Source organism: Tympanuchus pallidicinctus, unplaced genomic scaffold, assembly GCF_026119805.1.
Source record: "Tympanuchus pallidicinctus isolate F22 unplaced genomic scaffold, pur_lepc_1.0 scaffold81, whole genome shotgun sequence".
Lineage (NCBI taxonomy): Eukaryota > Metazoa > Chordata > Aves > Galliformes > Phasianidae > Tympanuchus > Tympanuchus pallidicinctus.
Genome location: NW_026294804.1, coordinates 107757 through 133377, shown reverse-complemented (window position 1 = coordinate 133377; position 25621 = coordinate 107757). Strand labels below are relative to the sequence as shown.

The 25621-nt window shown below is 55.0% G+C and overlaps 2 protein-coding genes and 1 long non-coding RNA gene across 3 annotated transcripts in view; 2 read left to right on the top strand and 1 right to left on the bottom strand.

Annotated features, from left to right (window-relative positions):
* Positions 1 to 5689: 5689 nt before the first annotated feature.
* LOC128074166 (uncharacterized) lies at positions 5690 to 9617 on the top strand. Its single transcript, XR_008203014.1, has 2 exons — positions 5690 to 8122; positions 8749 to 9617. It is a non-coding gene; the product is annotated as an uncharacterized LOC128074166 (long non-coding RNA).
* Positions 9618 to 10302: 685 nt separating this feature from the next.
* On the bottom strand, positions 10303 to 12612 carry LOC128074161 (protein enabled homolog). Its single transcript, XM_052669750.1, has 6 exons — positions 12422 to 12612; positions 12193 to 12255; positions 11870 to 11944; positions 11556 to 11624; positions 10792 to 11459; positions 10303 to 10728 (listed from the first exon to the last, which is right to left on the bottom strand). Exons 1-6 carry the CDS (start codon positions 12531 to 12533, stop codon positions 10303 to 10305), a joined length of 1413 nt encoding a protein of 470 aa, XP_052525710.1. The 5' UTR covers positions 12534 to 12612.
* A 615-nt stretch (positions 12613 to 13227) lies between these two features.
* Positions 13228 to 25621, top strand: part of LOC128074159 (uncharacterized) — a 40495-nt gene continuing 28101 nt past the window's right edge. Inside the window, exons 1-6 of the mRNA XM_052669749.1 lie at positions 13228 to 13322; positions 13615 to 13718; positions 20855 to 21026; positions 21345 to 21360; positions 21707 to 22618; positions 22796 to 23145. Of these exons, the coding sequence (XP_052525709.1) occupies positions 13228 to 13322; positions 13615 to 13718; positions 20855 to 21026; positions 21345 to 21360; positions 21707 to 22618; positions 22796 to 22849 (1353 nt within the window). The 3' untranslated portion in view covers positions 22850 to 23145. The remainder of the gene's footprint in view (positions 13323 to 13614; positions 13719 to 20854; positions 21027 to 21344; positions 21361 to 21706; positions 22619 to 22795; positions 23146 to 25621) is intronic.

Genomic DNA, 25621 nt, shown 5'->3' with positions numbered 1-25621 from the left:
GAACTTGCTGTGTGAGCTTTCCTTTTCCCACAGTGCGGTTTTGATCTTGGGAAAGTCCCGCTCTTCTCTTCCGCAGTTTCGTCCCTGCTGGATGAGGGTGATGAAGGTTCGCGCGCTGTTTCTCCATGAAGGGCTCTGGAAGGGCCATGTTAGCTGTGTGCAGAGCTGTGGTTCGTGCCCATTTCCCTTTCCTCCCTCTCCCTCCTCATTCAGCCCTCGTGGAACATCACGAGTTTGGCCATCAGGTGCCGCCGTGTCCTGCAGGACTTCTTCCTTCTTTCGCTCTGAGTTCTCCCCAGTCGGGCCTGTTTTTGAGATGCTGTTGTAAGTGATGTAAGTGATGTGGAGAGCTGGAAAGCTCTTTATCTCAGAGCACAGCTGTTCACAGCTGGCAAATAATAGACTGTATGATGGAGTCTGGGAAACTACTTCAGCTTCTCTGTGGAAGGCTCAGCTGTACAGCACGAGGTTCTGAGCTGGTCCAGTTTTGCTCTCACATGGGAAATAGAGGATTGGAAAAGGAAATGCTGTTACAGCAGTAAGAATGTGCTTATCTACCGACTTTGGTGGGCCTTGGCTAGGAGCTGCAAAACGCCTGACTAAGAGTGCTGACACTATTTCCTTCTTGTTTGTGTTCATTCTTCCTCTAGGTTTTGTTAGAATGGGCTGAAACATTTTTTCAAGTGTAATTTAGAATCGTAGAACTATGAAGGCTGAGAAGCCCTCTGAAGTCATCTAGTGCAGCCATCACCACCATGTCCATTCAACCATGTCCTCCGTTTAGGCAGCTCAGCTGCTGACTGAAAAGTGAGACATTCCTTGATGATACCTTCGTATCTTATATCTGCTGTATTTGTTGTCCAGGTCTTATTTCACGTTCTGTTTTCTCATCTACCCCAATAAAAGCACACTCGTCTTGGGCAGGATGTGGCAACTTGAGTGCTGCTTTTTACTGTCCTGAGAACTTGTAATGCGTGGCTGTTCAGCAGTGTTTCCAGTTCTGAGATGGGGAGAGCGAGACAAAAACGTTTATTACGTCTTCCCTTCTCAGGTGCAAGAGTCTCAGGTTACGTCCAGAGGTCTGGCAAGGATGGAATGAGAGGTTTTTGCCTTTGGTTCAAATCGTGTACTTTGGCTGCCAGAGCAAGCCCCAGGATTACCCAGCTGAGCAGAATTACTCATGTGTGTCAGCATTCACAGGCTTGTGTCTCAGGAAAGGTGCATGGAAGAGCTGGTGGCAGAAGCAGCCCTGCCCGGCCAACTCCTCACTGCAGTTGTGTATGGGAGAAGTGCTGTGCCTGGCTCGATGGCAGGACAAGCTTGGCTTTGGCTGGTTTTCAGAGGAAAATGCAAGTTTTTGTGCTGCTGTGCCAGCAAAAATGCTTGGACGTCAGCTGTGTTTGATGGGTCTCCATTCAGCGATGGCTTTTTGCCTGCTTAATTAGTCCTAAGTTCTTTAAGCCCTGAGCTCCGCACTGTGCTGTTTTCCCACCAGTCAAATTACCCTCTTTCCTTCAGAACTCCCCCTCCCGCAGGAGCTGGCACTTTGCTGCGAGTTTTACCTCTCCTTCACTTTGTCACCCGTCCCTGTCCTGTTGGCCTGCATACCAGTCCATGCCCCTGTTGTGTCAGTGCTGTTCTTAACACTGGGAATTGCGTTTTCCCCCTTCTGGTCAGGATGTGATACAGAAGCAGAAGCTGACTGGCAGCTGATTTTTCTGCAGTGCTCATGCAGATGGTGTGTGGCTGTTGAGCAAAATCAGAAGGCTTTTTCACGTCCCTTTGGCTTTTACCCATGACCATTTTTTTCTACAGGTTGGCAGAACGGTGAGGATGGGATTGCGTGGTGGGATTATCGGTATTTCTAGACTAAAGCCCCTGACAGATCCTTGGCACTTAAAGCTGTTGTGCTGCCTCACCAGGTGGATCAGAAGCGCAGGCTGGAATATCTCACTGGCTGATTCTTTGGCCGAACAGTGACATTTGAAACCCACGAGCTCGTCTGGATGTTAATTGTCAGGGGGACTAAAGCTTGTTGGAATACGGGCTGTCTCTTTGCATGTTATGTGCGTTTTGTGTAGTTGAGTCTTGCAGTATCTCTGTAATTCACTCTTCTGCCATGAGGTGGGATGGTGTAACGTCCTGTTCTTCTGACGAACCGAGAGTGCTGCCCAGATGGTGAATGAGACAAGGGATTCACTGCTTCTGACTGATTAGAATCCTGGGCAACAGTTAGCAGGCCAGTATTTTCGGAGAAGGAATTGATTATAATGCATTTGAGATCTGTCGGTGTTTCTGTTAGCGCCAGAACACGCTGGGTGTGTTTTCAAAGCAGGGTTCCCAGTCCTGCTAACAAACAGTGGGGTTTGTGCACGTACCCCCGTGGGCTCACGTGGAAACAGACGTGAAGCATCAGAAGTTTGGATGGATGCAACTTGAAGACTTGCTGCGTTCTCTAAAGACTGAAATGGGATTTTCCTGATGCTGTAAGTGTTGATCTTATGGAATGTACGTATTGGGAGGAATTGCTGCTGGTGGCTGAAGTAAATGCTGGAGTTGTTCAGCGCAGAGCTGTCACGGTTCTGGTCTGCCTGGTGTGACAGTGGAAGAGCCTGGGCTATTCTGGAGAGAACTCTGCTCATTGTACTTGAGCAGGAGCATGTCCCTGTGGTGTTATTCAGAAGAAAAGCTGTTCTAATCAACCTTACCTCAGGACCTTGTTTCTCAAATCCAGACAAGACAGGGCTGTGCATAGAATATGCTGCTGGTGTTTGGTTTTCATGAGGTTCACAGATTGGTGCCTGCTTGCTCTGAAGTTGGCTCTTGGAATGCGGTGATTCAGTGTCTCACTGACAGTGTGACAAGTAGGACTTGGTTCCTGCAGGTTTGTTTCCTTGCCTGGCTTTATTTCCTCTGCTGGGTAACTGTCTCTGCAAGAGCTGCTTATAAAAGGAATGAAGTGCACATTTTGCTGGAAAATTAGCACTGAGTTCTGCCCATTTCCTGTAAGTGGAAAAGTGAACCTAAGATGTCTTGTTGTTGTCAAAGGATTTGCTTGCTGGAGCAAGCTGAGGAATGGTGCCTGGGGCCTGTGGGCACAAATAGATCCCAGTTTCCTGTTCATGCAGCAGCCTTTAAATATTGCATTAGCAGCGTTAGTAAGACCAGACGGATGCAGGGTCGTCTGTGCCCGAGGCTTGGAGTAAAGCTGGAGAAAAGCCAAACAGTTGACTTAAAACATGTGTGCTTGGAAGCTGGGAAGTGATGAGAAGTGTCTTCCTCTGTTCCCATGGCAGTTCTGCTGAATAATGATCACCTGGCAGAGTGCAGCAGCATGGTAGGGAGCTCAGGGCTGCAATTCAGGAGGAGGATTGTGAGGGAGGCGAGAGGCTTTGCTCATGCTTGGCTGGAGGGAAGGAATGTTCTGTGTTAAGCACGTGTTTTCTGTCAAACGATGGCAGTGGTCCACAGCATTTGAGGTACTGAACTCAGCGCACATGAGAGAAGCTGATGCTTTTTGTCGTCTTGGTAGTGGAACAAGGAAAACTGAGGACAGTTTTTGGAACAACTTGTTCTTCACATCTTTCCTGGTTAAAAAAAAAAAAAACAAAAACAAACAATTCAGGTGGCCTGGGCTCTCTGTCGTTTATTCTTTCTGAGCCCTTGGAGCTGGATTTCTGCTCTTGGCTTTTCACAGGAGACTGAGCCAACAGAAAACAGCTGATCCAGGAGCTCAGCTGGATCCAGGCTGACCTGCTGTTTAGTAAGTCCCTCCAAGCTCAGTTACAAACTTCAGTTTTCTTCTCCACATTAGGTTTGCCTGAGTTAAGCAAGCACTGAAGCAAATCTGTTCACCTCTGTTTTTCTTTTTACGCTGCTCTTTCATTTCTGGACCTCCTGTAAGAATGACCACGTGCTTTGCTTGTTACTGATTCTGGGGGATCACAGTGCAATTTCTCAGTCACGTATCTGGTCGTGAGCCATAGTTAAGGACGGAGGAGCTTTTCCTCCCTGCACATCTGCTGCTTCCCGTGCTTTCAGTAGAAACCCCCTTGTGAGCAGCGTAACCGAGGGCTTCAGCCCTCCGCTGAGCAGCACGGTGGGTTGTGGCTGAGTGCTGACACCGTGGCTGTGCAGGGTGGGCTGGTGCAGCACACAGCTGCCATGGCTCTGTTCCTTCACTGATCCACTCCTTGTTCAGCTTAGTTGCATTTTTTGGGTGGGTTTTGTTGTTGTTTTGTAACAGTAACACGATGTGCAAATGTAACGAGCTGAAACAGGGAAGAGAAGAGCAAACCCAAACTGCTCTTGGCTGTGTCCAGTGTGTAATTAAATGAGTAGCTCTGTATATTTTGAAGAGATTTGAAGTGGTCTCTGGATTGCTGCTCATCTCATTTCCCGCTGCCCTGCAGTGTTTTCCCTTTCGGTGCCCTTTGGCTCTGGCTCTTAACTCTGTTATACAGGCTCCACTTCAGATCTTCTTCCAAGGCCCTGTGCCTGAACTGTTGTCTGCTGCAGAATCCCTCGAGTGCTGCTTAGCTCTGAGTGTACAACATTCCCAAGTTCCTTCTCACCGCTGCAGTGCCGTCCTCAGGGAATTCCAGAGGCTTTGCTCAGTGTGGCCTCTTCTGCCTCAGTGCAGCAGCGCAGTCTCAAGCAAGCAGCTTTCTGCGTTTTCACAGCATGTCATTCTTATGGCGTGTTGTTTCCAAAACTTCCTCTCCACAGCTGATTCTCAGCATTCTGGCTGTCGTGTTACCACTCTTCTCGTGACCTGATTCAAAGTGACAGTGAAATGAACGCTTTTCTAGCACAATGCACTGAAGATTAAGTCTGTATTGTAGGGGTCTGAGCGTGGGCCCATTTGTGTGACGCGTTGTTGTTGTGATGGACTAAGAGCTAAGATATTTTAAAAGACATAGGAGCTTTTGTGTATAAGAGTTTGGTATGAATAATAAAGTTTCTGGCTTTTTACTCGGGTGGGGGGGGGGGGGGGGATGCAAGTTTGTGGCATTCTTCCCTTTTGTTTTGGATGGTGCTTGTCTGAAAGCTGCGATATGCTCATTTCTGGTTTGCAGATAAGGCATTTTTAGAGCAAGCTGATAATGCACCAAGGTCTCTGAAACCCTGAAGTTGTGGTTGGCAGAAAGACAGTTTAGGAGATTAGGTCACCGTTACCTGACTGTTGTGTTGTGGTTTTCTTTGTCATTATTTTCTAAACTTTAAATCCTGTCACGTCTCCTGTAGTTGCCACTGTTGCTGTTTCACCAGTAGAACCCAAGATGGACGGAATGCCAAGCTGGCAGCTTGAGGAAGCTTGAGCGTGAAGGCCTGAAGCTTTGGAGAGGTGACTTCACTGCATGAAGGCAGCACCAGGAGAGAAACAGCTGTGCAGTGTGATTTGGGAAGGGAACGTCTGAGTGCAGACTCATCTCTGACACGGCAGCAATAGGTTGGATGTGGGATCCGAGTGTTTTGCAGAGCTCCTGGTAGGAGTTGCTCTCTGGAGCCACAGCTCTGCAGTTATTTTCCTTCTGGAGATGCATATTTATTTGGATTAACTTCACAGGGAGCCTAGACAGTGCTAGCTGGGTCTTGGCTAGCTGACTGTTGGATGTGTAAAAGTAGGTGGCATAAATTTGCCCTCACAGCTGTAAGTAGTGAGGTGAGAGTTAAACAACGATGGGGAAAGACAAAGATGGGAACGCATGCCCAAAACCAGCCTGGGATTTGAGTGTGGTGAGCACCTCTGTCTTTAGTGTTGGTAACTCTAAACGCAGCGGTTGCTTTGGTTTACTGTTGGTTTGTCCCAGTGATGATCTCTGTGGCATCATGCAGGGCACTGCGTGCTCTGCACAATATGAGGAGTTGGACTCCATGCACACACCCAGGGGTTGCATCCAGGATGGAGTTGGGGTTAAAATGATGCTGTTGTGTGTTGTCTGAGATAGCAGAGACAATGCAGTAAGTGCACGGCCTGCTTGCTGGAGCAAAGTGCTGCAAGGCACAGGCAGATGGCTGGTGCTGGGTACGGTGCACAGAGCTCCCAGCCGGAATCAGAGCTCTGAGGTCTGTTTTGAACTCCGTTAATACAAAGCTCTCTCACTTCCCTGCTTTCTTAACTGCTGTGACAAACCAAACTAACCAACCGCCCTGAAGCCCTAACGCTCCTTTTGCAGCTACTTGAGACCTCTGCCATCTCCCATTGTTTCTGTTCTGGTGATTTGGTCTGTGGACTTCAACGAGCTTCCAGTGATGCTGTTGTTGCTGTTGTTTCTAAAGAGGGAATGCCCAAAGGGTTCCAGTGTGAAAAGGGCTCACATTTGCACTGTGATCAGGAACAGGTCGGGGTGTTGCTGTTTCTCACTTGGCCCCAAGTATGAGGTGAGCTGCTTTTTGCAGGAGCTGACTGGCATCGCTGCCAGATGCCTTTGCTTCCCACTTACTTGCCTTATTGCTAATTCAGAAAGAAAAATTGGAGTGGTGGGGCTGGTCATGTATTGGCAGTGCACCAAATAGCAGAAGAGAGAAATGGGCAGGGCGTTGCAGGTGCAAACTTCTTCTCTTCCTGCCGTTGCATGTTTTTGTTATTCTGGATAAGGCAGAGCACCCCGGCCTTGCCTGGGGTCTGCAGGCACAGCTCTGATGGAAGAGGTAGCAGGAGGGCTGTTGGAACAGTGACTGTGGTGTTTTAAAGTAGCAGCTGAGCACAAATGTTTGGTGTTGGGCTTCATGAGAGAAGGGGCACAGGCAGATGCAGCTCCCGCAGTGCTTCTGTTAGCTGGCTTCTGTTGCGAATGCTGAAACCTCAGGCTTCCTGTACTGACTGCAGATTTTCACTTGACTGGGGTATTTGCAGTGCATGATTGTCATACTGTAATACTTGAATCAACCTTTTTTCTGTCTCTGGGCGAGCACTTGCACTTCCCCCTCCTGCTCTGTGTTGTTCTAGTCTTTCAACTGACTTTTGTCTCCAAAGCTTCAGGGAGTGATGCAGCAAAAGAAAGACTGGTCGCTCCACCAGAGCAGAGTCCCGTTCAGGAGGGAAAATATCCGATCCCTGAAGATGCCTGGTGCACAGATGGGTCCAGCAAGGGCAACCCGAGCGAGTGGAGAGCAATAGCGTACGATCCTTCCAGCGAGACGATCTGGTTGGACGAGGGGGATGGTCAGAGCAGGCAACGGGCAGAACTGCGAGCCGTGTGGATGGTTGTGAGCGAGGGACCCGGTGATGGCATCCTGAACATCTGCACAGATAGTTGGGCTGTGTGCCGGGGGCTCACTCTTTGCATTGCGCAGTGGGCCACCCAGGAATGGACTGTCCACCCCCCCGATCTGGGGCAAGGACGTGGTTGGAGATACGGAATGCAGTCAGACACAGGACTGTAAGTGCTACCGAGCTTCTGGTTATCAGCCCAGTGGCGTGGCCTACTTGCACACTTGACACTCACCCCGTGTATCTGCTCATTCCTAGGTGAATCTCAGTGGTTTTGACCCAGGCCCAGTGGTGGTGCACTGAGTGCTTCCTTCAGTGCCGAGCTCTCAGGAAGCACGAATCGCTGCAGGTCTGATGGCTGCCTTCCACAGCACAACAGTGATGGGGATAAGGAGCTCATCCACCCTCCCGCCCTCGTTTCTCCTGGCTCTGCTGAAGATGCTGACCTGAGCCCAGCAGCCATCGCAGTCCCCAGCCTGGATTGTGACCCAGTGTCTTTGCAGTGCAGCCCAGCCAAGCGGAGTCCAAGTGCCCGGCCAGCAGCAGCTCCACGAGGAGCGGGTCGGCATCGCTGAGGAGCAGCTGAGCCTCTTGGAGGAGGGCTTAGAATCAGGCAGCCGGTCCCAGGCAGCGGGCAGCGCACACAGGTGTGGTGCAGTCACACTTCTCTCCAAATTCGGTGCTTAATTGAATCCACACAAATCTTTATTCTGTGATGAGCAAACCATGCTGTCTACCTAATGATGTCAAAATATTCTTTCTCGCCCTTCACTTCCCTTTCCTGCATGTGATACAGCAGCCCGCTGATCATCGGGGGCTCAATTTGCCACCAGGGAGCGTCAGCGGTCACTGAAGGCTTTGTTGGCTGTCAGAGGGCTCCACTGATGATCAGGGATCTTCAGTGAGGTCAGAGGGCTTTGCTAATCAGCAGAGGGCGTCATTGGTCATCAGGGAGGAGATTTGAAGGGTTTGGGAGGAACTGGAAGGAGGGACTGGGAGAGAGCAGAGGGAGGGTACTGGGGCTACTTGGCAGCATGGGGAGCTGTGTCCTTTTTGGAGCAGGCAGCACAGAAGGGATGGAGAGGCCCATGGGTGCAGCACATGGGGTGTGGGGTATGGAGCTGGGGACCCCTCCCACCACGTAGAGGTGGCCTCTGCCAGGCAGGAGCAGACACGAACAGCCCCTGCTGAGCATGGGGACGCAGACACAGAGTGTGGCTCTGCTGAGGGCTTTATTGATCACTGGAGGATGTCAGAGCTGATCACATCCCTAGGATACCTCGAGACCCTCCTCCTCTGCACAGCTGTCCAAAGCATGAGGGAAGCTCTGCGGGTGGCAATGGTCCCCCTGGTACGGGGCAGGGATGGCGCCCTCCATCCCATCTATCCCCAGGCCCTGACACACAGTGCTCAGGGCTCGAGAGATCCCTAGGGTCCCTCAGTGTCTGTGCTGCAGTGCCACCCTTATTGTAACAGACTTCTTCCATACGTCCAATCTAAACTCTCTAACTCTTTCCCCTTCTTTCTTGCAGCCCCCCTGAAGATACCAAAGGCCGGAAGAAGAATAAGGCAGCAGAACCTTATGCTCCCACTGCATACAAATGCTACAGGAGCAGAAACAAACCGGGAAGCTCTGGGTTCCTCCCGGGGAGGCAAAACTGCACAGAGACGCCCCAGCTGTGTTTGGCAGTGCCCTCCCTGCCTCCCCCGCTCCTTGCGTGATCCCACTGCTGAGCCAGGATCGAGCTGCCCAGTGCCGCAGAGCACCGTCCAGAGCTGGGCCGAGACCTCCTCCCCTTCCTCTCCTGCAGCTCGGTGTGCAGCCTCACCTCCTCCTGTGGCAGAGCTGCTGATCCCAGGCGTGCCGTCGGGATGCTCCTCTAACCCAGAGCTCCTGCCCACCCTGCCAAGAAAAAGCAAACCAACCCCCCCCCGCCAGCATGGCCCCCCAGCAGGGAACGCACACAGCTTCACGCCGCTCCCCTTCACCCTACCTCAAGATTGGTTATTATGTCCTACCTCAGAGACCAAAGGAGCACTGATCTGGAAATTGGTACAAAACACAGCAGCGTCACATTGAAACGCAAGTTGAGTTTTCGTTGTCATGGGTATTACAGCCCAAAGGTTGTAATAAAGTTCATGCAAAGGAGGACAAATTACAGGTGTTCCATACACAAAAGCAAAGAGGAAAGGTGTGAGGGTGTTTCCCAATGAGAAGTAAGATTCCAGAAAGGGACACATGCAGGGACCCCAGAGGGCTGTGGAGGCAAACAGTAACTGCTACAGAACCAATGGTACAGAGAGAGAATTCACTGCTAGGAGGAGCTCCCAGTCCAGTGAGAAAGATTGACAGCACTGGCTGCAGGGTTGTCTTTTAATTAAAAACTATATTTAAAAACAATCTGGATTTTTTGAGCTAACTATTATAAATATTAGTGGGGGGGGATTGCTAAATGGTGCTGCAAACAAGGTGGGCGCGGAAGAGCCATGGCATGGGTGGTATCTTTATGTCTGTCTGCACAGCAGGCCCTGCTGCCCCTGCTTCATCTCTCCACAGGAACTGCCCCTGCTGGAGTCTCTTCTGGCCATAGTGAGCCAGGGCCATTCCCCTCCATCCGCCCTGCCTGCTGCCCATCCGCAAGGAATTCACGGCACTGGGCAGCGCAGGGAGCTCTGTGAAACACCCTCTGCATCCAGCTGCACAAAGGACTGCAGGGAGAGAGGAGGGCTGGGGCTGCTGGTGGCAGCTGAGGGACACCATGGGCCATCCGTGGTGCCCGTCCTGCTCCGGAGGCAGGCATGGGGAGCTGGGGGCTGTGACACGGCACAAATGACTGCAGGCAGAGGGACGTAGCAAATGGAATGCAAAGCTTGTAATAACCTATCCTAGATTACAAGGAGAAACAGAAACAACAGTAATGCTAAAATTCCAGTCCCACCACAGCTGTGCTCCCAGACGTCCCATCCCACTGCTGTGCTGACTCGGAGGACGGCTTGGTTGTGGAGGGGAGAGATGGGGCCGCTGGCAGGGCCCCTGGAACGCTGCCGCTGCTGCCTGGTGCTGCGGGCCGGCGAGGAGCGCAGGGTTACGGGTAGCCGTACTGGTCGGCGATGGCCATGTCTATCTCCCGCTGCACCAGGAACTGCACGGGGCCGATCTTCATCTGCTGGGCCGCCCGCTGCCGCTCTTCCTGGGCCAGGTTCTTCATGCGCTCCCGCTCGGGCCGCTGCTCGGCTGTGATGGGCAGCGACTCCTCCATCACCAGCGGTATCACACCGCCACCCGCCTGCGGCCCCACGCAGGGCACAAAGTCCACGGGGCGCCGGGGCCGAGGCTGCTGCTGGTGCAGCGCTGGTGGTGGTGGTGGTGGCGGTGGGTCCCTCTGCAGCGCCGAGCTCCTCTGCGGGGACGGGCGCGGGCAGCTCGGCGTCGCCTCCTTGGCAGCACCCTCCTCCTGCACCGTGCTGCCTGGAGCCGTTGGTTCTGCCTTGTGCGCATGGCTGTCTTGGGGCTGGAGGGCAGCAGGGCCAGCGGTGGCTGAGGGCTGGGGCTGCACAGAGGGTGGCTGGCGCACCGGGCCCAGCGCAGTCGCCCTCTGCCCCAGCGGGTGCACGGCCTGGATGCATTGCTGCAGGTGCTTGCGCAGCTCGCTGGCTCCTGCACCGGCCCCAGACAGCTTTGCTTGGCACGGCTGTTTGCGGCCTTTCCTCTCTGCTCTTTCCCCGCGGGGCGGCAGCTTCCTTTTCTTGGCAGGAGCGCTGCTGGTGGGCTGCTCCTGCTGGGATCTCTCCCCTTTCTGCAGGGTGCCGGCAGGCGCAGGGCGCTTGGCCCCCCGCTTGGTGCTGCCCCTGTTCTTCTTTTCTGTCACCTGGCTGGGGACAGAGCCTGGCGATGGGGGCGAGTGAGCCTGAGCCTCCTGGGGCTGCCTTTGCTGCACCTCCTCGGTGGGCTGTGCGCTTTGCGCTGAGGGAGGTGCGCTGACGGCCAGGGTGGTCGGCCGTGGGCTGAGCCGGGCGCTCGCTGGTGGCACGACGGGGCGCAGCTCCGACAGCCCGCACTGCAGCTCAGACAGGAGCCCGGGGGATGGAGGAAGCCCCCAGAAGGGGTCGGTGGACGTCCCGGTAGCAGCCTGTGTGCTGAGCTCTCTGCTGTCCCCAGGGTTGTCAGGGAGCTCAGCGATGAGACATCCGGGGGCAGGGCTGCTGGGGTTCTCCTGGGGGACCTCAGCAGCTCTTGCCACGTCTGAAAATGCAAAAACATCCCCCAAATGGCCATGAGAGCCTTCTCACACCCACTCTGTGCAAACACGCACCTGCAGCTCTGCAGCCCCAAACTCACCATTGATCCAAGAGAGCAAACCCTGGATGTCCGTGATGTCCTCCGGCACATCCGAGCTGCTCGCCACTGCTGGGAACAGCAAGAAAAAATCCCAAAGAGTCAATGCCTGCTCTCCTGTACCATGTTCACAGCAAGGGATCTTGGGTGAACGCTGGGATCCCATTATAAATCAGGACAGGAGAGGTAACTGTCAATCCCAGGGATTAAAACCCCAAGCAACCCCACGCAATGAGAACAGTCCCAGGAAAGAACAGGCAGAAAGCCTAACTAGAAAGACAGTGCACCAAACCCAGATGCCTGCTGTGTGTCTGTACCTCTCTTGGGTGCTGTGCCACACTCCTGGCTTTCCACGTGGCTGCGCTTCAGAGGAAGGCCACTGGCATCAGCTTCTGACACAAAGGAGACAAGAAAGACATGAAGAGCATCTCTTGGGAGGAAGATTTGAGCACTGCCAACCACAAACTTCTGGTCTTCAGCAGCAGTTTTGGCAATTTGCCTTTCTGCTGCTGCAGCCCTGTGCCACTTCTGCAGTCAGCACAGAACTGCAGTCCCTTCCTCTCCCCTCCATCACACGCAGCCCTTCATGCAGCCCTGTTTAGAGGCAGTGCCCACACCACAGCTCACAGGAGCTTCTTACCTGCGGAGGCTTTCCGTTTCCCTCCTTGCCCCGCACCGTTCCACAGATGCACAGGTTTTGTCCCTACAACAACAGATGGTGTGTTGATTTCACAGACACCAGCAGGCAGCACAAGTATTGCCTAGTAAGCCCATGTCCCCCCAGAAAACAGAAAGATGCTACTTTGACAGCCCAAACACAACTGATAGTTCACTTCTCACTGCCCCTTCCTGCACTCCAAACTCCTTACTTGACATCGCCTGCAGCGCCGCAATCTTCAGCTGCCTGGATTCCTGAGTTCTCCTTTTGGAGAGGAACCTACAGAAAGCATCAACAAGGGAAAAATCATGAGGAAGAAGCATTTTCCCAGCTTTCTTCTGCTATGCAATGTCGTCTCTTGAGGAAGGCAATGCTTGGAAATCAGCTGGCTGCAAGAACTGCCTGCCCATCCCTAGCTGCAGCTGGTGCCTGACTGCCACGGCTTCTGTCAGCAAGTGCCCCCAGCTCCGCTTTTCCCCCACACGTGTGCTGACCGTCCATGCCCCCACCTGGCTCTCTGCCGAGACTTCAGCGCAGTTTGCTGAAACACCTGCTGGGCATCCCCTGGGTACAGCCATTCAGAAGGGCACCGTTTGACCTGGGAACTCCTCCCCAGCCCAGCTTTTCTGCTGATACCTCCCAGCACCCAGCCAGCGCCAACCCCAGCTCACCTGGTCAGCCTGCTCAGCCGGAGCGGTGCCCAGCTGACGCACACGCCGCAGCGCTGCTCCCAGTGGGCTCTAAAGGAGGATCTCTCTCTCGAAAAGCACAGAGCTCAGTCTCCGTGTGCACCACGCTCACTAGAGCACCAGCTCTGCTCCAGCTGGGGCACAAACGCCCCCATCATGGCAACCACTGTGACCTCAGCAAGTGCCTGCATCACCGCTGTGCTTGCATCATAGGCAAAGGAGTGATCACCTCCCAGATCCAAATTGTAGGAAACATGAGACTGACCAATGGGGTGAATGGGGTTCATTGAATGGGGGTTAATTGAAGTAAAGCAACAGAGAAGTGAAGATGACCTTGGGCAGCCCAGTAAAAACGCAGTATGGCCTCGTAGTGGTCAGCGGGGTCCCAGAGGAACAAGTAGGAGCTGGGAGGAGTGCAGAGCAGTACGGAGCAGCAAAGTGCAGCATGGCCAAGTGAAAACCAGTAAGGAGCAGCACGGCCTCAGAGCGGTCAGTGGAGCCCTGTAGGAATCAGCAGAAAGCAACAGGAAGGCACAGCTGTGCCCAGGGCCGGTGCCGGCCTCTCGGGCTGTGCGTCAGGCCTAGGCCTGGTGCCGGCCTTTCAGGACTGGCTTTAGGCTCCACGGCTGGTGCCAGCCCACCCGGCTGTAGGTGTGGCTTTCAGCCCTGGCTCTGGCGCTGCCCCTGTGGCTGTAACCGCGGCATTATGGCCCAGGGCTGGTGCTGGCTCTCTGGCTGGAGATTCAGACTTCAGGGCCGGCTCTCAGGCTGTGGCTTCAGGCCTGAAGCTGGTGCCGGCTTCTCGTGCTGTGGCTCCAGGTTTAGGCCCAGGGCCAGTGCAGCCTCTCTGGCTGTGCCTCAACCCAGGGTCGGTGCTGGCCGCTCAGGCTGTGCCTTCAGGTCCCTTGGCCGGTGCCAGTCTCTCTGGCTGTGTGTTTAGGCCCCAGGGCCACTCCCGGCTTCTCTGGCAGCATCTTTAGGCCCAGGGCGTGTGCCAGCCTCTCTGACTGAGGCTGTGGCTGTGAGCCCCTGGGCTGCATGCAGCCTTTTGGGCTCTGGCCCAAAGCCACCAGGGCTGGTACCCAATTGTAAGAAAACATGAGGGCCGCCCAATGGGGTTATCTGAAGGAACAAAACAGAGAAATTAAGATGACTTTTGTGTAACCAGCCTGGGTCATCCTCTCGCTCACGCACTGCATGATCAGACCCAGGAGATGTTGCCCCCAGGCTCCCCCAGATTGGAGGCCAGAAGGATTTGGGCTTCCAAGCAATCAGCAAGCATTTGAATGAGTCAGCCCTCTGGTTTTTGTGAGGACAGACGAGTCCACCTTGGAAAGCCATCTGGGCAAAGGCACAACAGCTTGGTTCTTGGGCCGCAGCACTCCGTGGCCAGGCGCTGCTCAAACGCTGGGCCTGCATTTCCTCCTGGGCATCCCCGCGTGCTCTGAGTCCGCTGCAGCTTTCTGCAGGTTTGTGGCTTCCTGCTGAGGAGCTCCTCGTGTTCTTCTGCAGCTGCCCCCCAGCATCACTGCTGCCTCCTCTGGTGCCGTGCTGGGAGATGCGTCAGCGTCCATCAGCCTGCACTTCCTTCCTCCCAGCAGCAGCTGCTCCTGCACTGCCCTTCATTCACACTGGATGCCGTCCACTTCTAGCGCCAGCTGACCTGCGAGACAGAGAAAGGAAATGTGGCATTGGCACAAATGCAGACGCCCGAGGCTGTGCCACCACCACGTACTGCAGCCTTGGGAAGCCAGCTGCCACTGCAAGCTTGGTCAGAATTAAAGCAGGCACCGTCAATTAAGTGTGACTTCTGAACGGAAGGAATTGCCACAGTCAGAAATAAATACTGAAATCTCTTACTGAACTGTAGGTGGTTCCCTCTGAATTCTTTTGCTTTGGGGAAAATATGGACTTGGAATTGCAGGGTACAAGAAAAACGAGGAGCACTTGGCAACTCAGACAAAGTGAACAGTGCAGGGAAGATTGCTGCATTTCTTTTTCTCCTGGCCCAGACAGGAATTTTCCTACCTTAAAAGAGGTACTAAAAGAGGGACCTTAAAAGAGAAAAGAGAAGAAGAGCCTGACAGAGTAGACACAATACAGTCTCACATCACGGGTAGAAGCTGGAGAGCTCTCATGGCACAAAGCTCAGGGCTGCAGAAATTAAGGGTGCCTCTAAGCTTTAGAACAAGGTGAAAGACAAGGTTGAATGCGAACCATCGGCACTTCCTGCAGAGCACATCACACAGCTGTAGGCAGCGCCTGAGCTAACAGTCAGGTCAGAAAGGAAAACCTGACTATGTGAACACAGGGACAAGCTGCTCTCTTCTTCTGGGCCTTTGCTCAGTGAGGATTTCCCCCAAGAGCGCCGCTCAGGCTGCTGCTGTCTCCAGCTGTCGGTCACTTCCACTGCTGGACGCTGTGCCCACAGCTCATTCTGCTTTGGGCAAAGCCTGCTGGGTGAACTCCAAACCAAGGTCCCAGCCACGCTAATCCAGCTGGTTGGTCTGAAAGGGCTCAGAGGCCACGCATGGGATCCTTTCTGCTGCTGCTTCTCTCCGGGCAAGAACCTGCACTCTCAGAGCAGCAGCCAAGAGCTGGAAGGCAGAGGAAGCTTCCAATCCCCATGGATGTGGCTGTCTGCAAAGACAACAGCTGCCTGCTCTTCAGCAGGGTGATGCTCACCCTGCAAAGCCCTCACCCAGCAGATGCCTTTCCTTATACTCAGGGCTGCCTCACGTTTGTGCAGCCCTTGGCACCGCATTTCCAATCCAAGCTCACATAGATCTCAACCATTCCTTCTGTGTCAGTCTACTTGGATCCCCAGTTAGGGCTGCAGCTCAAGAGCTCAACACAACAGGAATAGCACAACACGCAACTGGAAAACACAGCTCAAGGCTGAGAAGAGCCAACCGTCTGACCTTGGGCACAACTCACCAAGAGCCGGGCCTTGCAAACTTGGCTGATCTGAGCATGCGGGAGGGGGCTGGCAACCAGACCAGAGGCGTCCATTTCAATTGCAGCTCCGTGTGGAGAAGAACGCCAAACAGTAACAGGAGTGAATGAATTCATTCACAAGCTGCACAAAGAGTTTGTTCTCGATTAAAAAAAGCATGCATTCCAAGTCAAAAAGCAAACAGCAGGAGTTGCTCTCAATGGAAGACGTTCCTATTCCCACACCTCATCCTCCTACCACAGCTTTCCTTGCCTCACCCCTCGCCCCAGCTCCCCGAAAATGCCCGCAGACTGAAAGTCAGCTCTCCAATGCATAGACTCCTTTCCCATTGCTCCATTACAAGAAGACTTCAGACTTGTTTCATGCACTCCAACTGACCGAGCAGTGGTACCACAATCACTCCTAACACACAGAGGCCACTCTCAAAAGCTTCTAACAGCTCCTGCCCCAAGACCAACATCTCCACAGCCATCCTTCTCACGTGAGTCCAGGAGACAAATCCACAGCACAGTCTTTCTGAACTACTATCACATGAGTAGCATTTCTGGTGGTAGAAAGGCACAGCAAATAGTCCATCAGAGACATTCTGGCACATCTCCCATGAAAAACAGCATGATTCAAACAACGTGCAGCAGAGGAAACACTCTCTGGCTCCTTTCCCTGTGCCCCAGGTCTGTTCTGACACTGGCAGCGAGGCGCAGATCTTGTGCTCCTCAGGGGGAGAAAGGAGTGACAGCTGAATCCAAACCTCGAGTCGGCTTGGGCTCGTAAAATCCCTCCTACAGTGTAGGTACAAATTAATGGATTTCAGGGAGAGATTTCCAAGAAAACCAGCATGTTTGATGGAACGATTCAACTTCAAAGCTGCATCAGTCACTTCAGTCACCTGTTGTGCAACACCAAAAAGGAAAACAAAACCCCACCTGCAGGGCAAAGTCGGGATGAAGTGAAAATTGAACGGGTTTGGGCACCATTTCAACATTTTTCCCTTGGTTTTTCCAACCCCCAGAATGAGAAGAAGCTGTAAAGGAGCTAGAAGCCTCTCTGGGTAAACTAAAAGAGGTGGCGTAATGTAAGGATGCTGATTGCCTGAAGTGCCATTGGACTTGGTGTTTGTTATCTGGAGCCATCGTGCGTTTGCCAGCTTCAGTGCTTCTCTCTTTAAAGCACTTGCAACACGGAATTGGAAGTTTGTCAGATGGCTTTAATAGTGCAGCTGACAGGAGCTGTGAGTGCTGCTGGAGCCCTGTTGTGTGCAGCTGTCTGCGATGGGTGCATGGAGCAGCACTGAACAGCTGCAGCTGTTTCCTGCAGACAGACACGCAGACATAACCCTGCCTTCTGCCTTCTGCCTGTGCTTTTCTGTTATTTCCTAGCATCCTGCAAGCTTTCTTTGTTGTTTGGATTTTGTCTCTAGCTTTGCTTTGCGATTTTTCCCTTTGCTCTGCTGTCGAAGAAGTGTTGAATCCCAGCCTGAAGCACCGAGGGAGCAGCTGAGGAAAGGAGCCGGTGAGCCCTGGGAGCACAGCTGAAGGCAATGGAGCTCCGTGGCTGGAAGGGGCGGAGCCTGGCTGCCCCTCCTGGAGCTCCTTTAGGGGCTGAGTGGCCAGGGGGAAGGGTTTGTTTCTGGAAGGTTCTGTGCTGTGGAGTTTGTTGTGTGGGTGAATCCTTGGAGATGGTGAGCAGTGCTTTTTGTGCCTCTGTAATGTATTGCTGTTGCTCTGGTGCTTCTGCTGCTACGTGTGTGATGGCTTTCTTTCTAATTTGCTTTTTGTGTTGTGCCTTCTGTCACACACGGGCGGGGGGGGGTGGGCCGTCGGCTGTGGGCCCAAGTGGGGGGGGGGCGGGGTGGTGCCGTGGGTGCTGTGGGCTGTGTTTGGGGGGGGGGGGGGGGGGGGTCGATGAAGGGTGGAGTGGGTGGAGCTGTTGGCTCTGGGCCGAAGGGGGGGGGAGGAGGTCCGGGGGGGGGGGGGGCGAGTGGGAGGTAGGGGAAACTGTCAGCTCTGGGCCATTCTGGGCCAAACGGGTTGGGGGGGGGGGGGGGGGGGGGGGGTGAGGTGGAGGGGGGGAGCCGTCGGCTCTGGGCTGCTCTGGGCCAAGATGGGGGGGAGGGGTGTGCTGTCGGCTCCGTTCCAAAGGAGGGGGTGGGGGGGGGGGGTTGCTGTCTGCTCTGGGCCTAAGGGGGGGATGGGCTGTCGGCTCTGGGCCATTCTGGGCCCAAGGGGGGGGGGGAGGGGTGCGAAGGGGGTGGAGCTGTCGGCTCTGGGCCAAGAGGGGGGGAGGCCTGTCGCCTCCAAGCCAGGTTTCTGTTTCTTTACATACTGCAGTGTTGCTGCAGCTGCCCATCTGTATTGTCGTTGCTTTTTTTGTTAGTGAATGTTAAAACATATTTTGTCTGTTTTGGCTGTTGTCCCACTTTCTTTTCTGTGTTTTGCAGGTGAGCTGGTGCTGGAAGTTGGTGGTGTCACTGTATGAATGAAGGTCAGTTCAGGAGTAGCTGCTGATAGGAGGAATGAGGTCCACGTTGATGAACTGCAGCCTCTCCTGGTAAGCTGTCAGAGCCGGCAGTAACCATGTGTGTCCTTGTGAAAACCGGAGGGCTGGCTCATCCAAGTGCTTGCTGATTGATGTGTGCGAGCATCTGCCTTCTGCTACTGAACGATCAGAAAACTGCACATGCTGAATCATGACAGCTTGTGCGGAAATTGTGACTACGCTCTGAAATGTTTCCTTTAGTGATAAACTGTGTTTTGGCGCTTTGGTGGTCCTGTCTGTGATCTGGAGCAGTGCATCTCTTGCAATCCTTGTGTGCCTGTTTCCATGAACCTTCCTTTCTTTCCCTCTTCCGAAGAAGTGCTGGGTGCTTTTGGGGGAATCACGCAGGAGGCTGTCAGAAAGCCGGCTGTGATTTTCCTCCCATGAAGGGACGCAGTGGGAATGGAGTGTGAGTGCCACCAAGCAGAAGTGAGCTGCTTATGTGGTTGGTGAAAGATATGATCTTGATGATTGATTATGAGCAGTTGCAGTGCGATAGGGGACGTGAAGTAACTGTTTGTTTGGGAGTTCAGGGAAGAGCCATGAGAAGTGAAATGGCAGTTTGTGCTTTGGCTGTCCAAATGGTGGAGCTTTACTGGAGTGAAAGGTGTGTGCTTTGTGTAGGCAGGCCCCGGGTTGATTTCTGTAAGCAGGCCCCCTCTCAGGTTGGTCTTTGCTGCTTGCTGTGCCTACCTGCCTGCTCTTTGCTTGCTGCATCTGGTACCAGTGGTTGTGGCCAGGCTCCCCAGGGCTGTGGGCCTGGTCCTGAGCTGCTGCAGCTGAAAGACCATCTGCGTTTGGGTTGTCCTTCCTGGAGCATCAGGTTGGACTTGGTGATCCTTGTGGACGCTTACAACTTGGGTTTCTGTGATCTTGGTGGCTTACCTGGAAAATACCAGATGACTTTTTATCCCCTCATGTTTTCATGGCAGTTAACGTTGCAGTTTCACTTGTAAATGTGAGAGTGAAGTTGGATAAGGGGAGGAGGGTAAGTTGCTTCTTTACTTGCTGTTGTCCCAGGTGGGTCTGTGTATTTAGTGCCCAAGTTGTGGTAGCTCTGTTACTGGGAATGTTCCCAATGGTCGTAAAAAGGCTCTGCTGCCAGCACAGAATTTGTCCACAGGACTGCCTGCTGGATTAAGTTGTGTAGATTGAATATCTGCTCTTTGAGATGGTCTGTTCTGTTCATTTTTTCCAAGACATCAGGTTTGGAGGTCACTGAGATGTACGGATTAATCAACCACTTGCATCATGTTTGAGCTTGAAGCAGTTGAATGTCCCCCACAGCACTGTTATAAAACCTTATAATGGCTTTGGGATCGCAGCTCTGTGCTGGGCTGTGCCACTGAACCGTGTTGGTGTTTGATGCTCTGGGTGGATTTTATTTTTTAAGCGAGCACTGGGAACCAGTGGAGTTGAGCAGAGCAGCCTTAGTGGTGTGGTTGTATCAGGTGTGCCTGATTTTGTGATGACAGGTGGCCTTTTAGTGGAGTTCAGGCTCTGAGCCCTCAAAGCAGGAATGGGACGAGTTGTGTGTGATAGCAAGGCTGATCCAGAAAGGTTTGATGAAGCTGTCCCAGAAGAGTTGCCGGTCCTTAGCAGCCTGGCTGGTGTGTGATGTACATTCCTGAGACGTTCCTTCCTCTGTGTTTGATGAAGTGGATGCTGTTACATAAGGGCATTAAGGCATTGGATCGTGGCTTCAGAGCACAGTGCAGGCAGTTGGAAGGCAGGAAGGTGACGAGTTGGAATCATAGTGTGGGCCCAAATTCAGCAAAGCATTACTGCTAAACAGGGGCCTGGGGTATGTTTTAAGTTTTTGTGATTCCTGTGAGACTTGAACGCCTGTTTATCGGTTTGCAGTGCAGGTGCCTAGGAGCCATGTTTTTCCTAGGGAGAGCGGTGTGCTTGCGTAGCTTGTGTGCTCTTGAGCAAGGGCATGGTAAAAAGCAGTCCTGGATGTTGGGTGAGGAGCAGGGAGAGAGGCGAGCCCAGTGTGGAGACAGCAGGGGAAGCAGCTGGCTTCCACCCAGCGCCCCGGTGGAGTGGCAAGGTGATGAGATGAAGCAGCATTGAAGGTGTTTTTCCAGGAGCTGTGACTTCCAGGGCTTGGGAGCAGAGCTGTCCCTGGGGTTGCTTTCACGGGACACCACCCAGCCCTCCTCAGGACCCACGGAGAGTGTGTGGGTGACAAAGGTGTCACTGAGCGACAGCTTCAGGGTGGGAATGCGGGGAACACAGCGCCCAGGGGGGAGATGGGCAGCCTGGGGAGGTGGGGGGGGAAGGTCAGCCGCAAGGAGAAAGTCTGCCCCCATTGGAAAAAAGGGCCTGTTGAATGCCTTGGGTGAGATGTTGGAGAACAGGAAGTCAGTGAGGTGAAAATGTGCCACCTGGGTACCGTTTGAGCCCCCCAACCCCACAAGTGCTGAGCAAAGCTCTCCACGCCCCCTGGTGCTCTTTGCAGTTCCCCAGTCAGCTCCCGTTGCCTCTCGGCGTTGCCTCGACTCTCCTTGTGCAAAGTCGGTGCCCCCGATGGAGATGTTCAGCCTGGAGGAGCTGGAGGAGCGGCAGCTCTTGGCTGCCTGCAGCCACCCCAGCATCCCCAGAGATGGGCACGGGGACCTGGGGGGGCTTTGGTGCTGCATGAACGACTGCAGGCAGAGGTGTAGCAAAGGGAACGCAGAACATTTAATAGTGGAATGTACAAAACAGTGCATAAATGACAATATTCCCGACCATTTCCCACCCCTAACAACAGGGGCCCCTAACAGCCCCCCCTGCTCCCTCCCACCAATATTTTCTTCCCCCTCCAAAAAACTTCCCAGCCTCCCTAAAATCCCACACCAGCAATTCCTTCCTCCCAATTGCAGCAATTTTGGAGTACAATATTATCAGAGTTCAATTTCTGACCCAGAATTGCCACCCCACAAAATTCCTTCCCCCTCTGCTGGCAGGCGAGATCCGTGCCCGGTAGCTACCCTTCCCTCCTCCTTGGCATGACTGCAAGTGCTTTGGCTTCCTCCAGAGAGATGCTTTGCTCTGACTGGCAGCCTCAGGCTCCTTCTGGGCTGGCGACCCTGCAATTGCATCTGTGCTGGAGGAAGCAGCACACCCAGTAGCTACCCTTTCCTCCTCCCAGGCACGGATGCTAAGATTCTGGCCTGCTCCAGACTGGGTGGGCATCTGTGCTTTGCCCTGGCGGTTCATTCTTTTCCTTGGTTTGTTGGTGTTGCTGCTGCTGCTGGCAGGGTTGTTGCTGGTTTGCACTGTGCCCAGAAAGCGTCCCGAGTCCTCGTGCTGGCTGCCGTGCTGACAGCGGCAGCTTGGCCTAGCGCCGGCGTTTGTGGCGTGGCGCACGGTGGCAGCGTGGCAGCTTCCTGTCTGTGGCTGGGATGCTGCCAGCGTGCTGCCTGTGCGCGGTGCTCTGGCCTCTGGTGGTGGAGCAGGCGGGCGTTGGGCTGGTGGGCGGCGCGGTGCTGTCCCCGTGGTGCTGGTCTGCCAGCCGGCAGGAGATGCATCCGGCTGGCAGTGCGAGGTGCCTGAGCAGCACGTGGGGCTGTTTGTGCGGCGCCTCTTCCACGAGCCGCCCAGTGCGCAGCAGAGGAGGCACGGGGCGCTTGGCTGGCTCGGTGCTGTCCCCGTGGTGCTGGTCTGCCAGCCGGCAGGAGATGCAGCCGCGTGGCAGTGCCAGTCGGGGGAGAACCACCCGGGGCTGCCTCTGCTGCACCTCTCCCATCGGGTGTGCAGTGCTGGGCGATGGAGGTGTGGGGGAAGGCAGTGGGCTGGGCAGTGCCAGGCGGGTGAGAATCACCCGGGGCTGCCTTCGCAGCACCTCTTCCATCAGGTGTGCATGGTTTGGCGATGGCGGTGTGGGAGCAGCCAGGGCGCTTGGCACGGGCAGCTGAGGGGATGCTGCCTGGTGCCCAAGTGGGTTGTTGAGGAGCCCAGGTTCAGCATCTGTGTCGCTGCTGAGCTCCCGGCTGGCCCTGGGGGAGTGAGGCAGCTCTGTGATGGAAGAGGAGTTGAGGCTGCTGGAGGCACGTGCGCTCGGTGGTTCTGTGGCAGTGGTGCGCTGCGTCAGCTCTTCCCTTTTGCAGCTGTCCAGAGCACTCACAGCTTCTGGAATAGCAGAACATCCCCCGGAACGATGATGGCAGCCTTCCCACCCCCGCTTGGTGCAGACACCCACCGGTCATCTGTGCAGACCACAAACTCACCATCAAGCCAGGTGAGCAAACGGTCGATTTCCACATGGCCGGCAAGACTGTTGGTGCTGGGTCTGTCTTCTGGGCAATGGAAGAAATGCCCAGTGGGGCAATGCCAGCTTTCCCCCAGCCACTCAGAGCAGACAGCCCCCAGCAGCTGTGCTGCTCCCAAACTCACCGCTGTTGATCCACGTGAGCAGATCGTCCATGTCTGCGGTGTCGTGCAGGATGCCTGGGTTGGCTGTCACTTCTGAAGAAGCAAGAAAATCCCCCGTGGGGCACTGCCGGCTTTCCCGCGCCCACTGGGTGCGAGCACCCCCCCGCCAGCTCTGCTGCCCCCAGACTCACCCTGGTTGATCCACGTCAGGAGCTCAGCGATGTCCTCGGCGATTTCCTCCGGGGTGTCTGCGCTCGTTGTGGCTGCTGGAAAAGCAAGAGCATCCCCAGTGGGGCGGTGCCAGCTTTCCCACAGCCCCGTGGAGTAGCCAGCCTGCCGCCTGCCCTGCAGCCCCTGAACTCACGGCCTGATTGCAGCGAGGCAGTGCTGCAGGTGAGCGGAGCCGTGGCAGGGTGGGGGCACACGTCGGTGGGCGCTGGGTGCCCCTGGTCGTCCGAGAGCAGCACGGCATCTTGGAAGGTCTCCATCGGTGGCTCCCAGGTGGCGGGCAGGGTGCAGGGCCCGGGGAGCACCTGCTCCTGCAGGGAGGGTACCTGCAAAAGAGCTGGGGAGGGGCCGGGGCGCCCGGGGGCCTGTGGCAGGTAGGTGCCTGTGGGCTGCGGGGGCTCCGTGTGGAGGGGCACGGCCCCAGGCCACAGCCCCATCGGCCGCTGGGCTGGCAGCGTCCCTGCAGACAGGGGACGTCCTGAGCAGGGAGCAGGGGCGGGGGGGGGAGCCGTAGCTGGGTGCAGCCCCCCGGGTAGGAGCAGCAGCACCGGTGAGTGCAGCCCTGCAGTTGAGGTCAGGCCCACAGGTGGCAGCTGAGCCAGGACTGGGGTCGGCCCCCCGGGTGGGAGCTGCGCTGCCTGTCCCCAGGCACCTGGTAGCCCGGGCCAGACAGAGGCCTGAGGTGCCAGGTGGGTGGCAGTGGGGACAGGGAAGGGTTGGGGGGGGTACCGGCATCGGTCCGCGGACGGTGGGCTGCATCCAGGCGGGGTCCGGTGGCGGCACAGTCGCGTCAAAGAAAGTGGCGTCGGGTGTCAGAGGCACCGTCAGCGCTCGAGGGAATCTCTCTGTGGGGAAATGCCAGACGGGGCGCTGGGCTGAGACCCGGGGCATTGGGATGGGATCCAGGTCACAGGAGTGGGATCTGGGTGCTGGGGTGTGATCTGGGTCACAGGGGTGTTTTCTGCAGCTCTGGGCTGAGATGTGGGCTCACAGGGGTGAGATGTGGGGCGCTGGGGTCAGCTGGAGCGTCAGAGCAGGGGGAGCTGCTGCCTTACCTGCCATGACAGCTGGAGAGTGGCAGTTGGGGGAGCCCCTCCCCCCACGGGGGCTCTGTGACCGTTGGGCTCAGCCCCTTTCCCCCCGGCTTGCCGTGCTTTGCCTTTTCGTACCCAGACATCCTTCCCATCCCCGTTGTTTCCCATCCCCAGGATCAGTGACTGTATGGATGGGCTTTTTGCAGCCCAGTGCCCTTCCTTCCCAAGGGTCTGCCCGTCCCAGTGAATAAGATGAGAGAGCCCCAAGGTCCTTGGTTTATTAAGGGTCTTTTTCTCCATCTCTCAGTTATTTGTTCTTCTTTTCTTTCTGTTGGTCTGACATACTTGGCCCATCAGGTAATTCAGCAGGGATTTGTGCGTTCTTGCAAAGCTGTGGCAGGTGGGTGCGTGCACTTCACTGTTGGTATGACAAAGCTGAAGATGCCGGAGCTGTGGGAGAGCTCTGGGAGTTGGATGGAGAGTTCTTGACCAAGGAAGAGCCCTTTGGTCCCAGCCCCCTGGGGAGAGGGTGGGATTGCTGAAGGGAGAGAGAGGTCTTTGAGTGATGTGAGGGGTCTGGGAAGGGAGCTGACAGGTTTTGGGTTCCTTTGCTGTGCTCTGCACAGGCTTTGACAGTGCTGGGGTTCGATTTTGAGTCACTCTGAAGAGCAAATGAGACAAAGGGTGTTTTGTGCAGCCTGGAACCCCTACAGAAGCAGGGGCTGCTGCCCAGGGTAGGTGCCCTGTCTCCACAATTGCTGACCACACTCTTCCCTTCTCCACAGTGACCACGGCCATCCCCTGAAGCTACAGCCATGAAGACCCTGTACGTCATGTCTGATGGCCATCTGTCTGCGCTGCCCGTGGCTGTGATAGGTGCAGCTACCTCATGTCCCTTCAAACTGCCAGGCATCCAAGCTTCTCCTCCACCAGCTCTCCACTGACTCCAACGCCTTTGCCACCACAATGCATGGTGCTGGGGCAGGCCCAGACTCCCACCCTGACAGCAGGCCCGTTTCCAAAAACTCTGCTCACTTCCTCATCCTGCTGGCTCATGCAGCTCATGGCAGCCCTACGGCTCTGCTCCTTTGCCAGGCTGGAGAGCTGAATCAGCTCCGATTCTGCAGATCCTTCCCTGAGTCCTGCTGCTAAGCACCGATACTTGTGCATCCTCTGGGCCACATCAGGACTGGAAAGAGGAGTAGATATCGGGTGGAAGGATCTGGCCTTCTGCTGGGTGATAGCCACCTGCATGGCCTGTTCCTGCTTTCTCTTTTCCCCAGGTGACATTGTGCTTCCCAAGGAGTGCGTGGACCTTTCTGATGGGAGCGAGCAGCAAGGAACCGACTGAATTATGGAATCACAAGGTTGGAAATGACCTGTAAGAGTCTCAGCTATAGAGGTCCTATAAGGGTCTCAGCTTCCTTCCTGCCCTGTGCTTGACTGAGGGACCCTGCGACCAGCTCACGAGGTGGCCATGGGCCCAGCTCTGCCAGCTTTCACTGCAAAAGGGAGCAGTTCAGGGATAGACACAGCCTGGGTGAGCCTGAGCTTGACTCTAGCATCTGAGGGAGCTGTGGACATCAGCTGTGGACACGACTCATCGA

Coding starts and splice junctions, on each gene's coding strand:
- LOC128074161 (XM_052669750.1), bottom strand. CDS start 12,533: ATGCTTCTTCCTCATGATTTTTCCCTTGTTGATGCTTTCTGTAGGTTC. Junction 12,256..12,421: donor GGCGCTGCAGGCGATGTCAA/GTAAGGAGTTTG, acceptor CTGTTGTTGTAG/GGACAAAACCTGTGCATCTG. Junction 10,729..10,791: donor GGGCGACTGCGCTGGGCCCG/GTGCGCCAGCCA, acceptor GCTGCCCTCCAG/CCCCAAGACAGCCATGCGCA.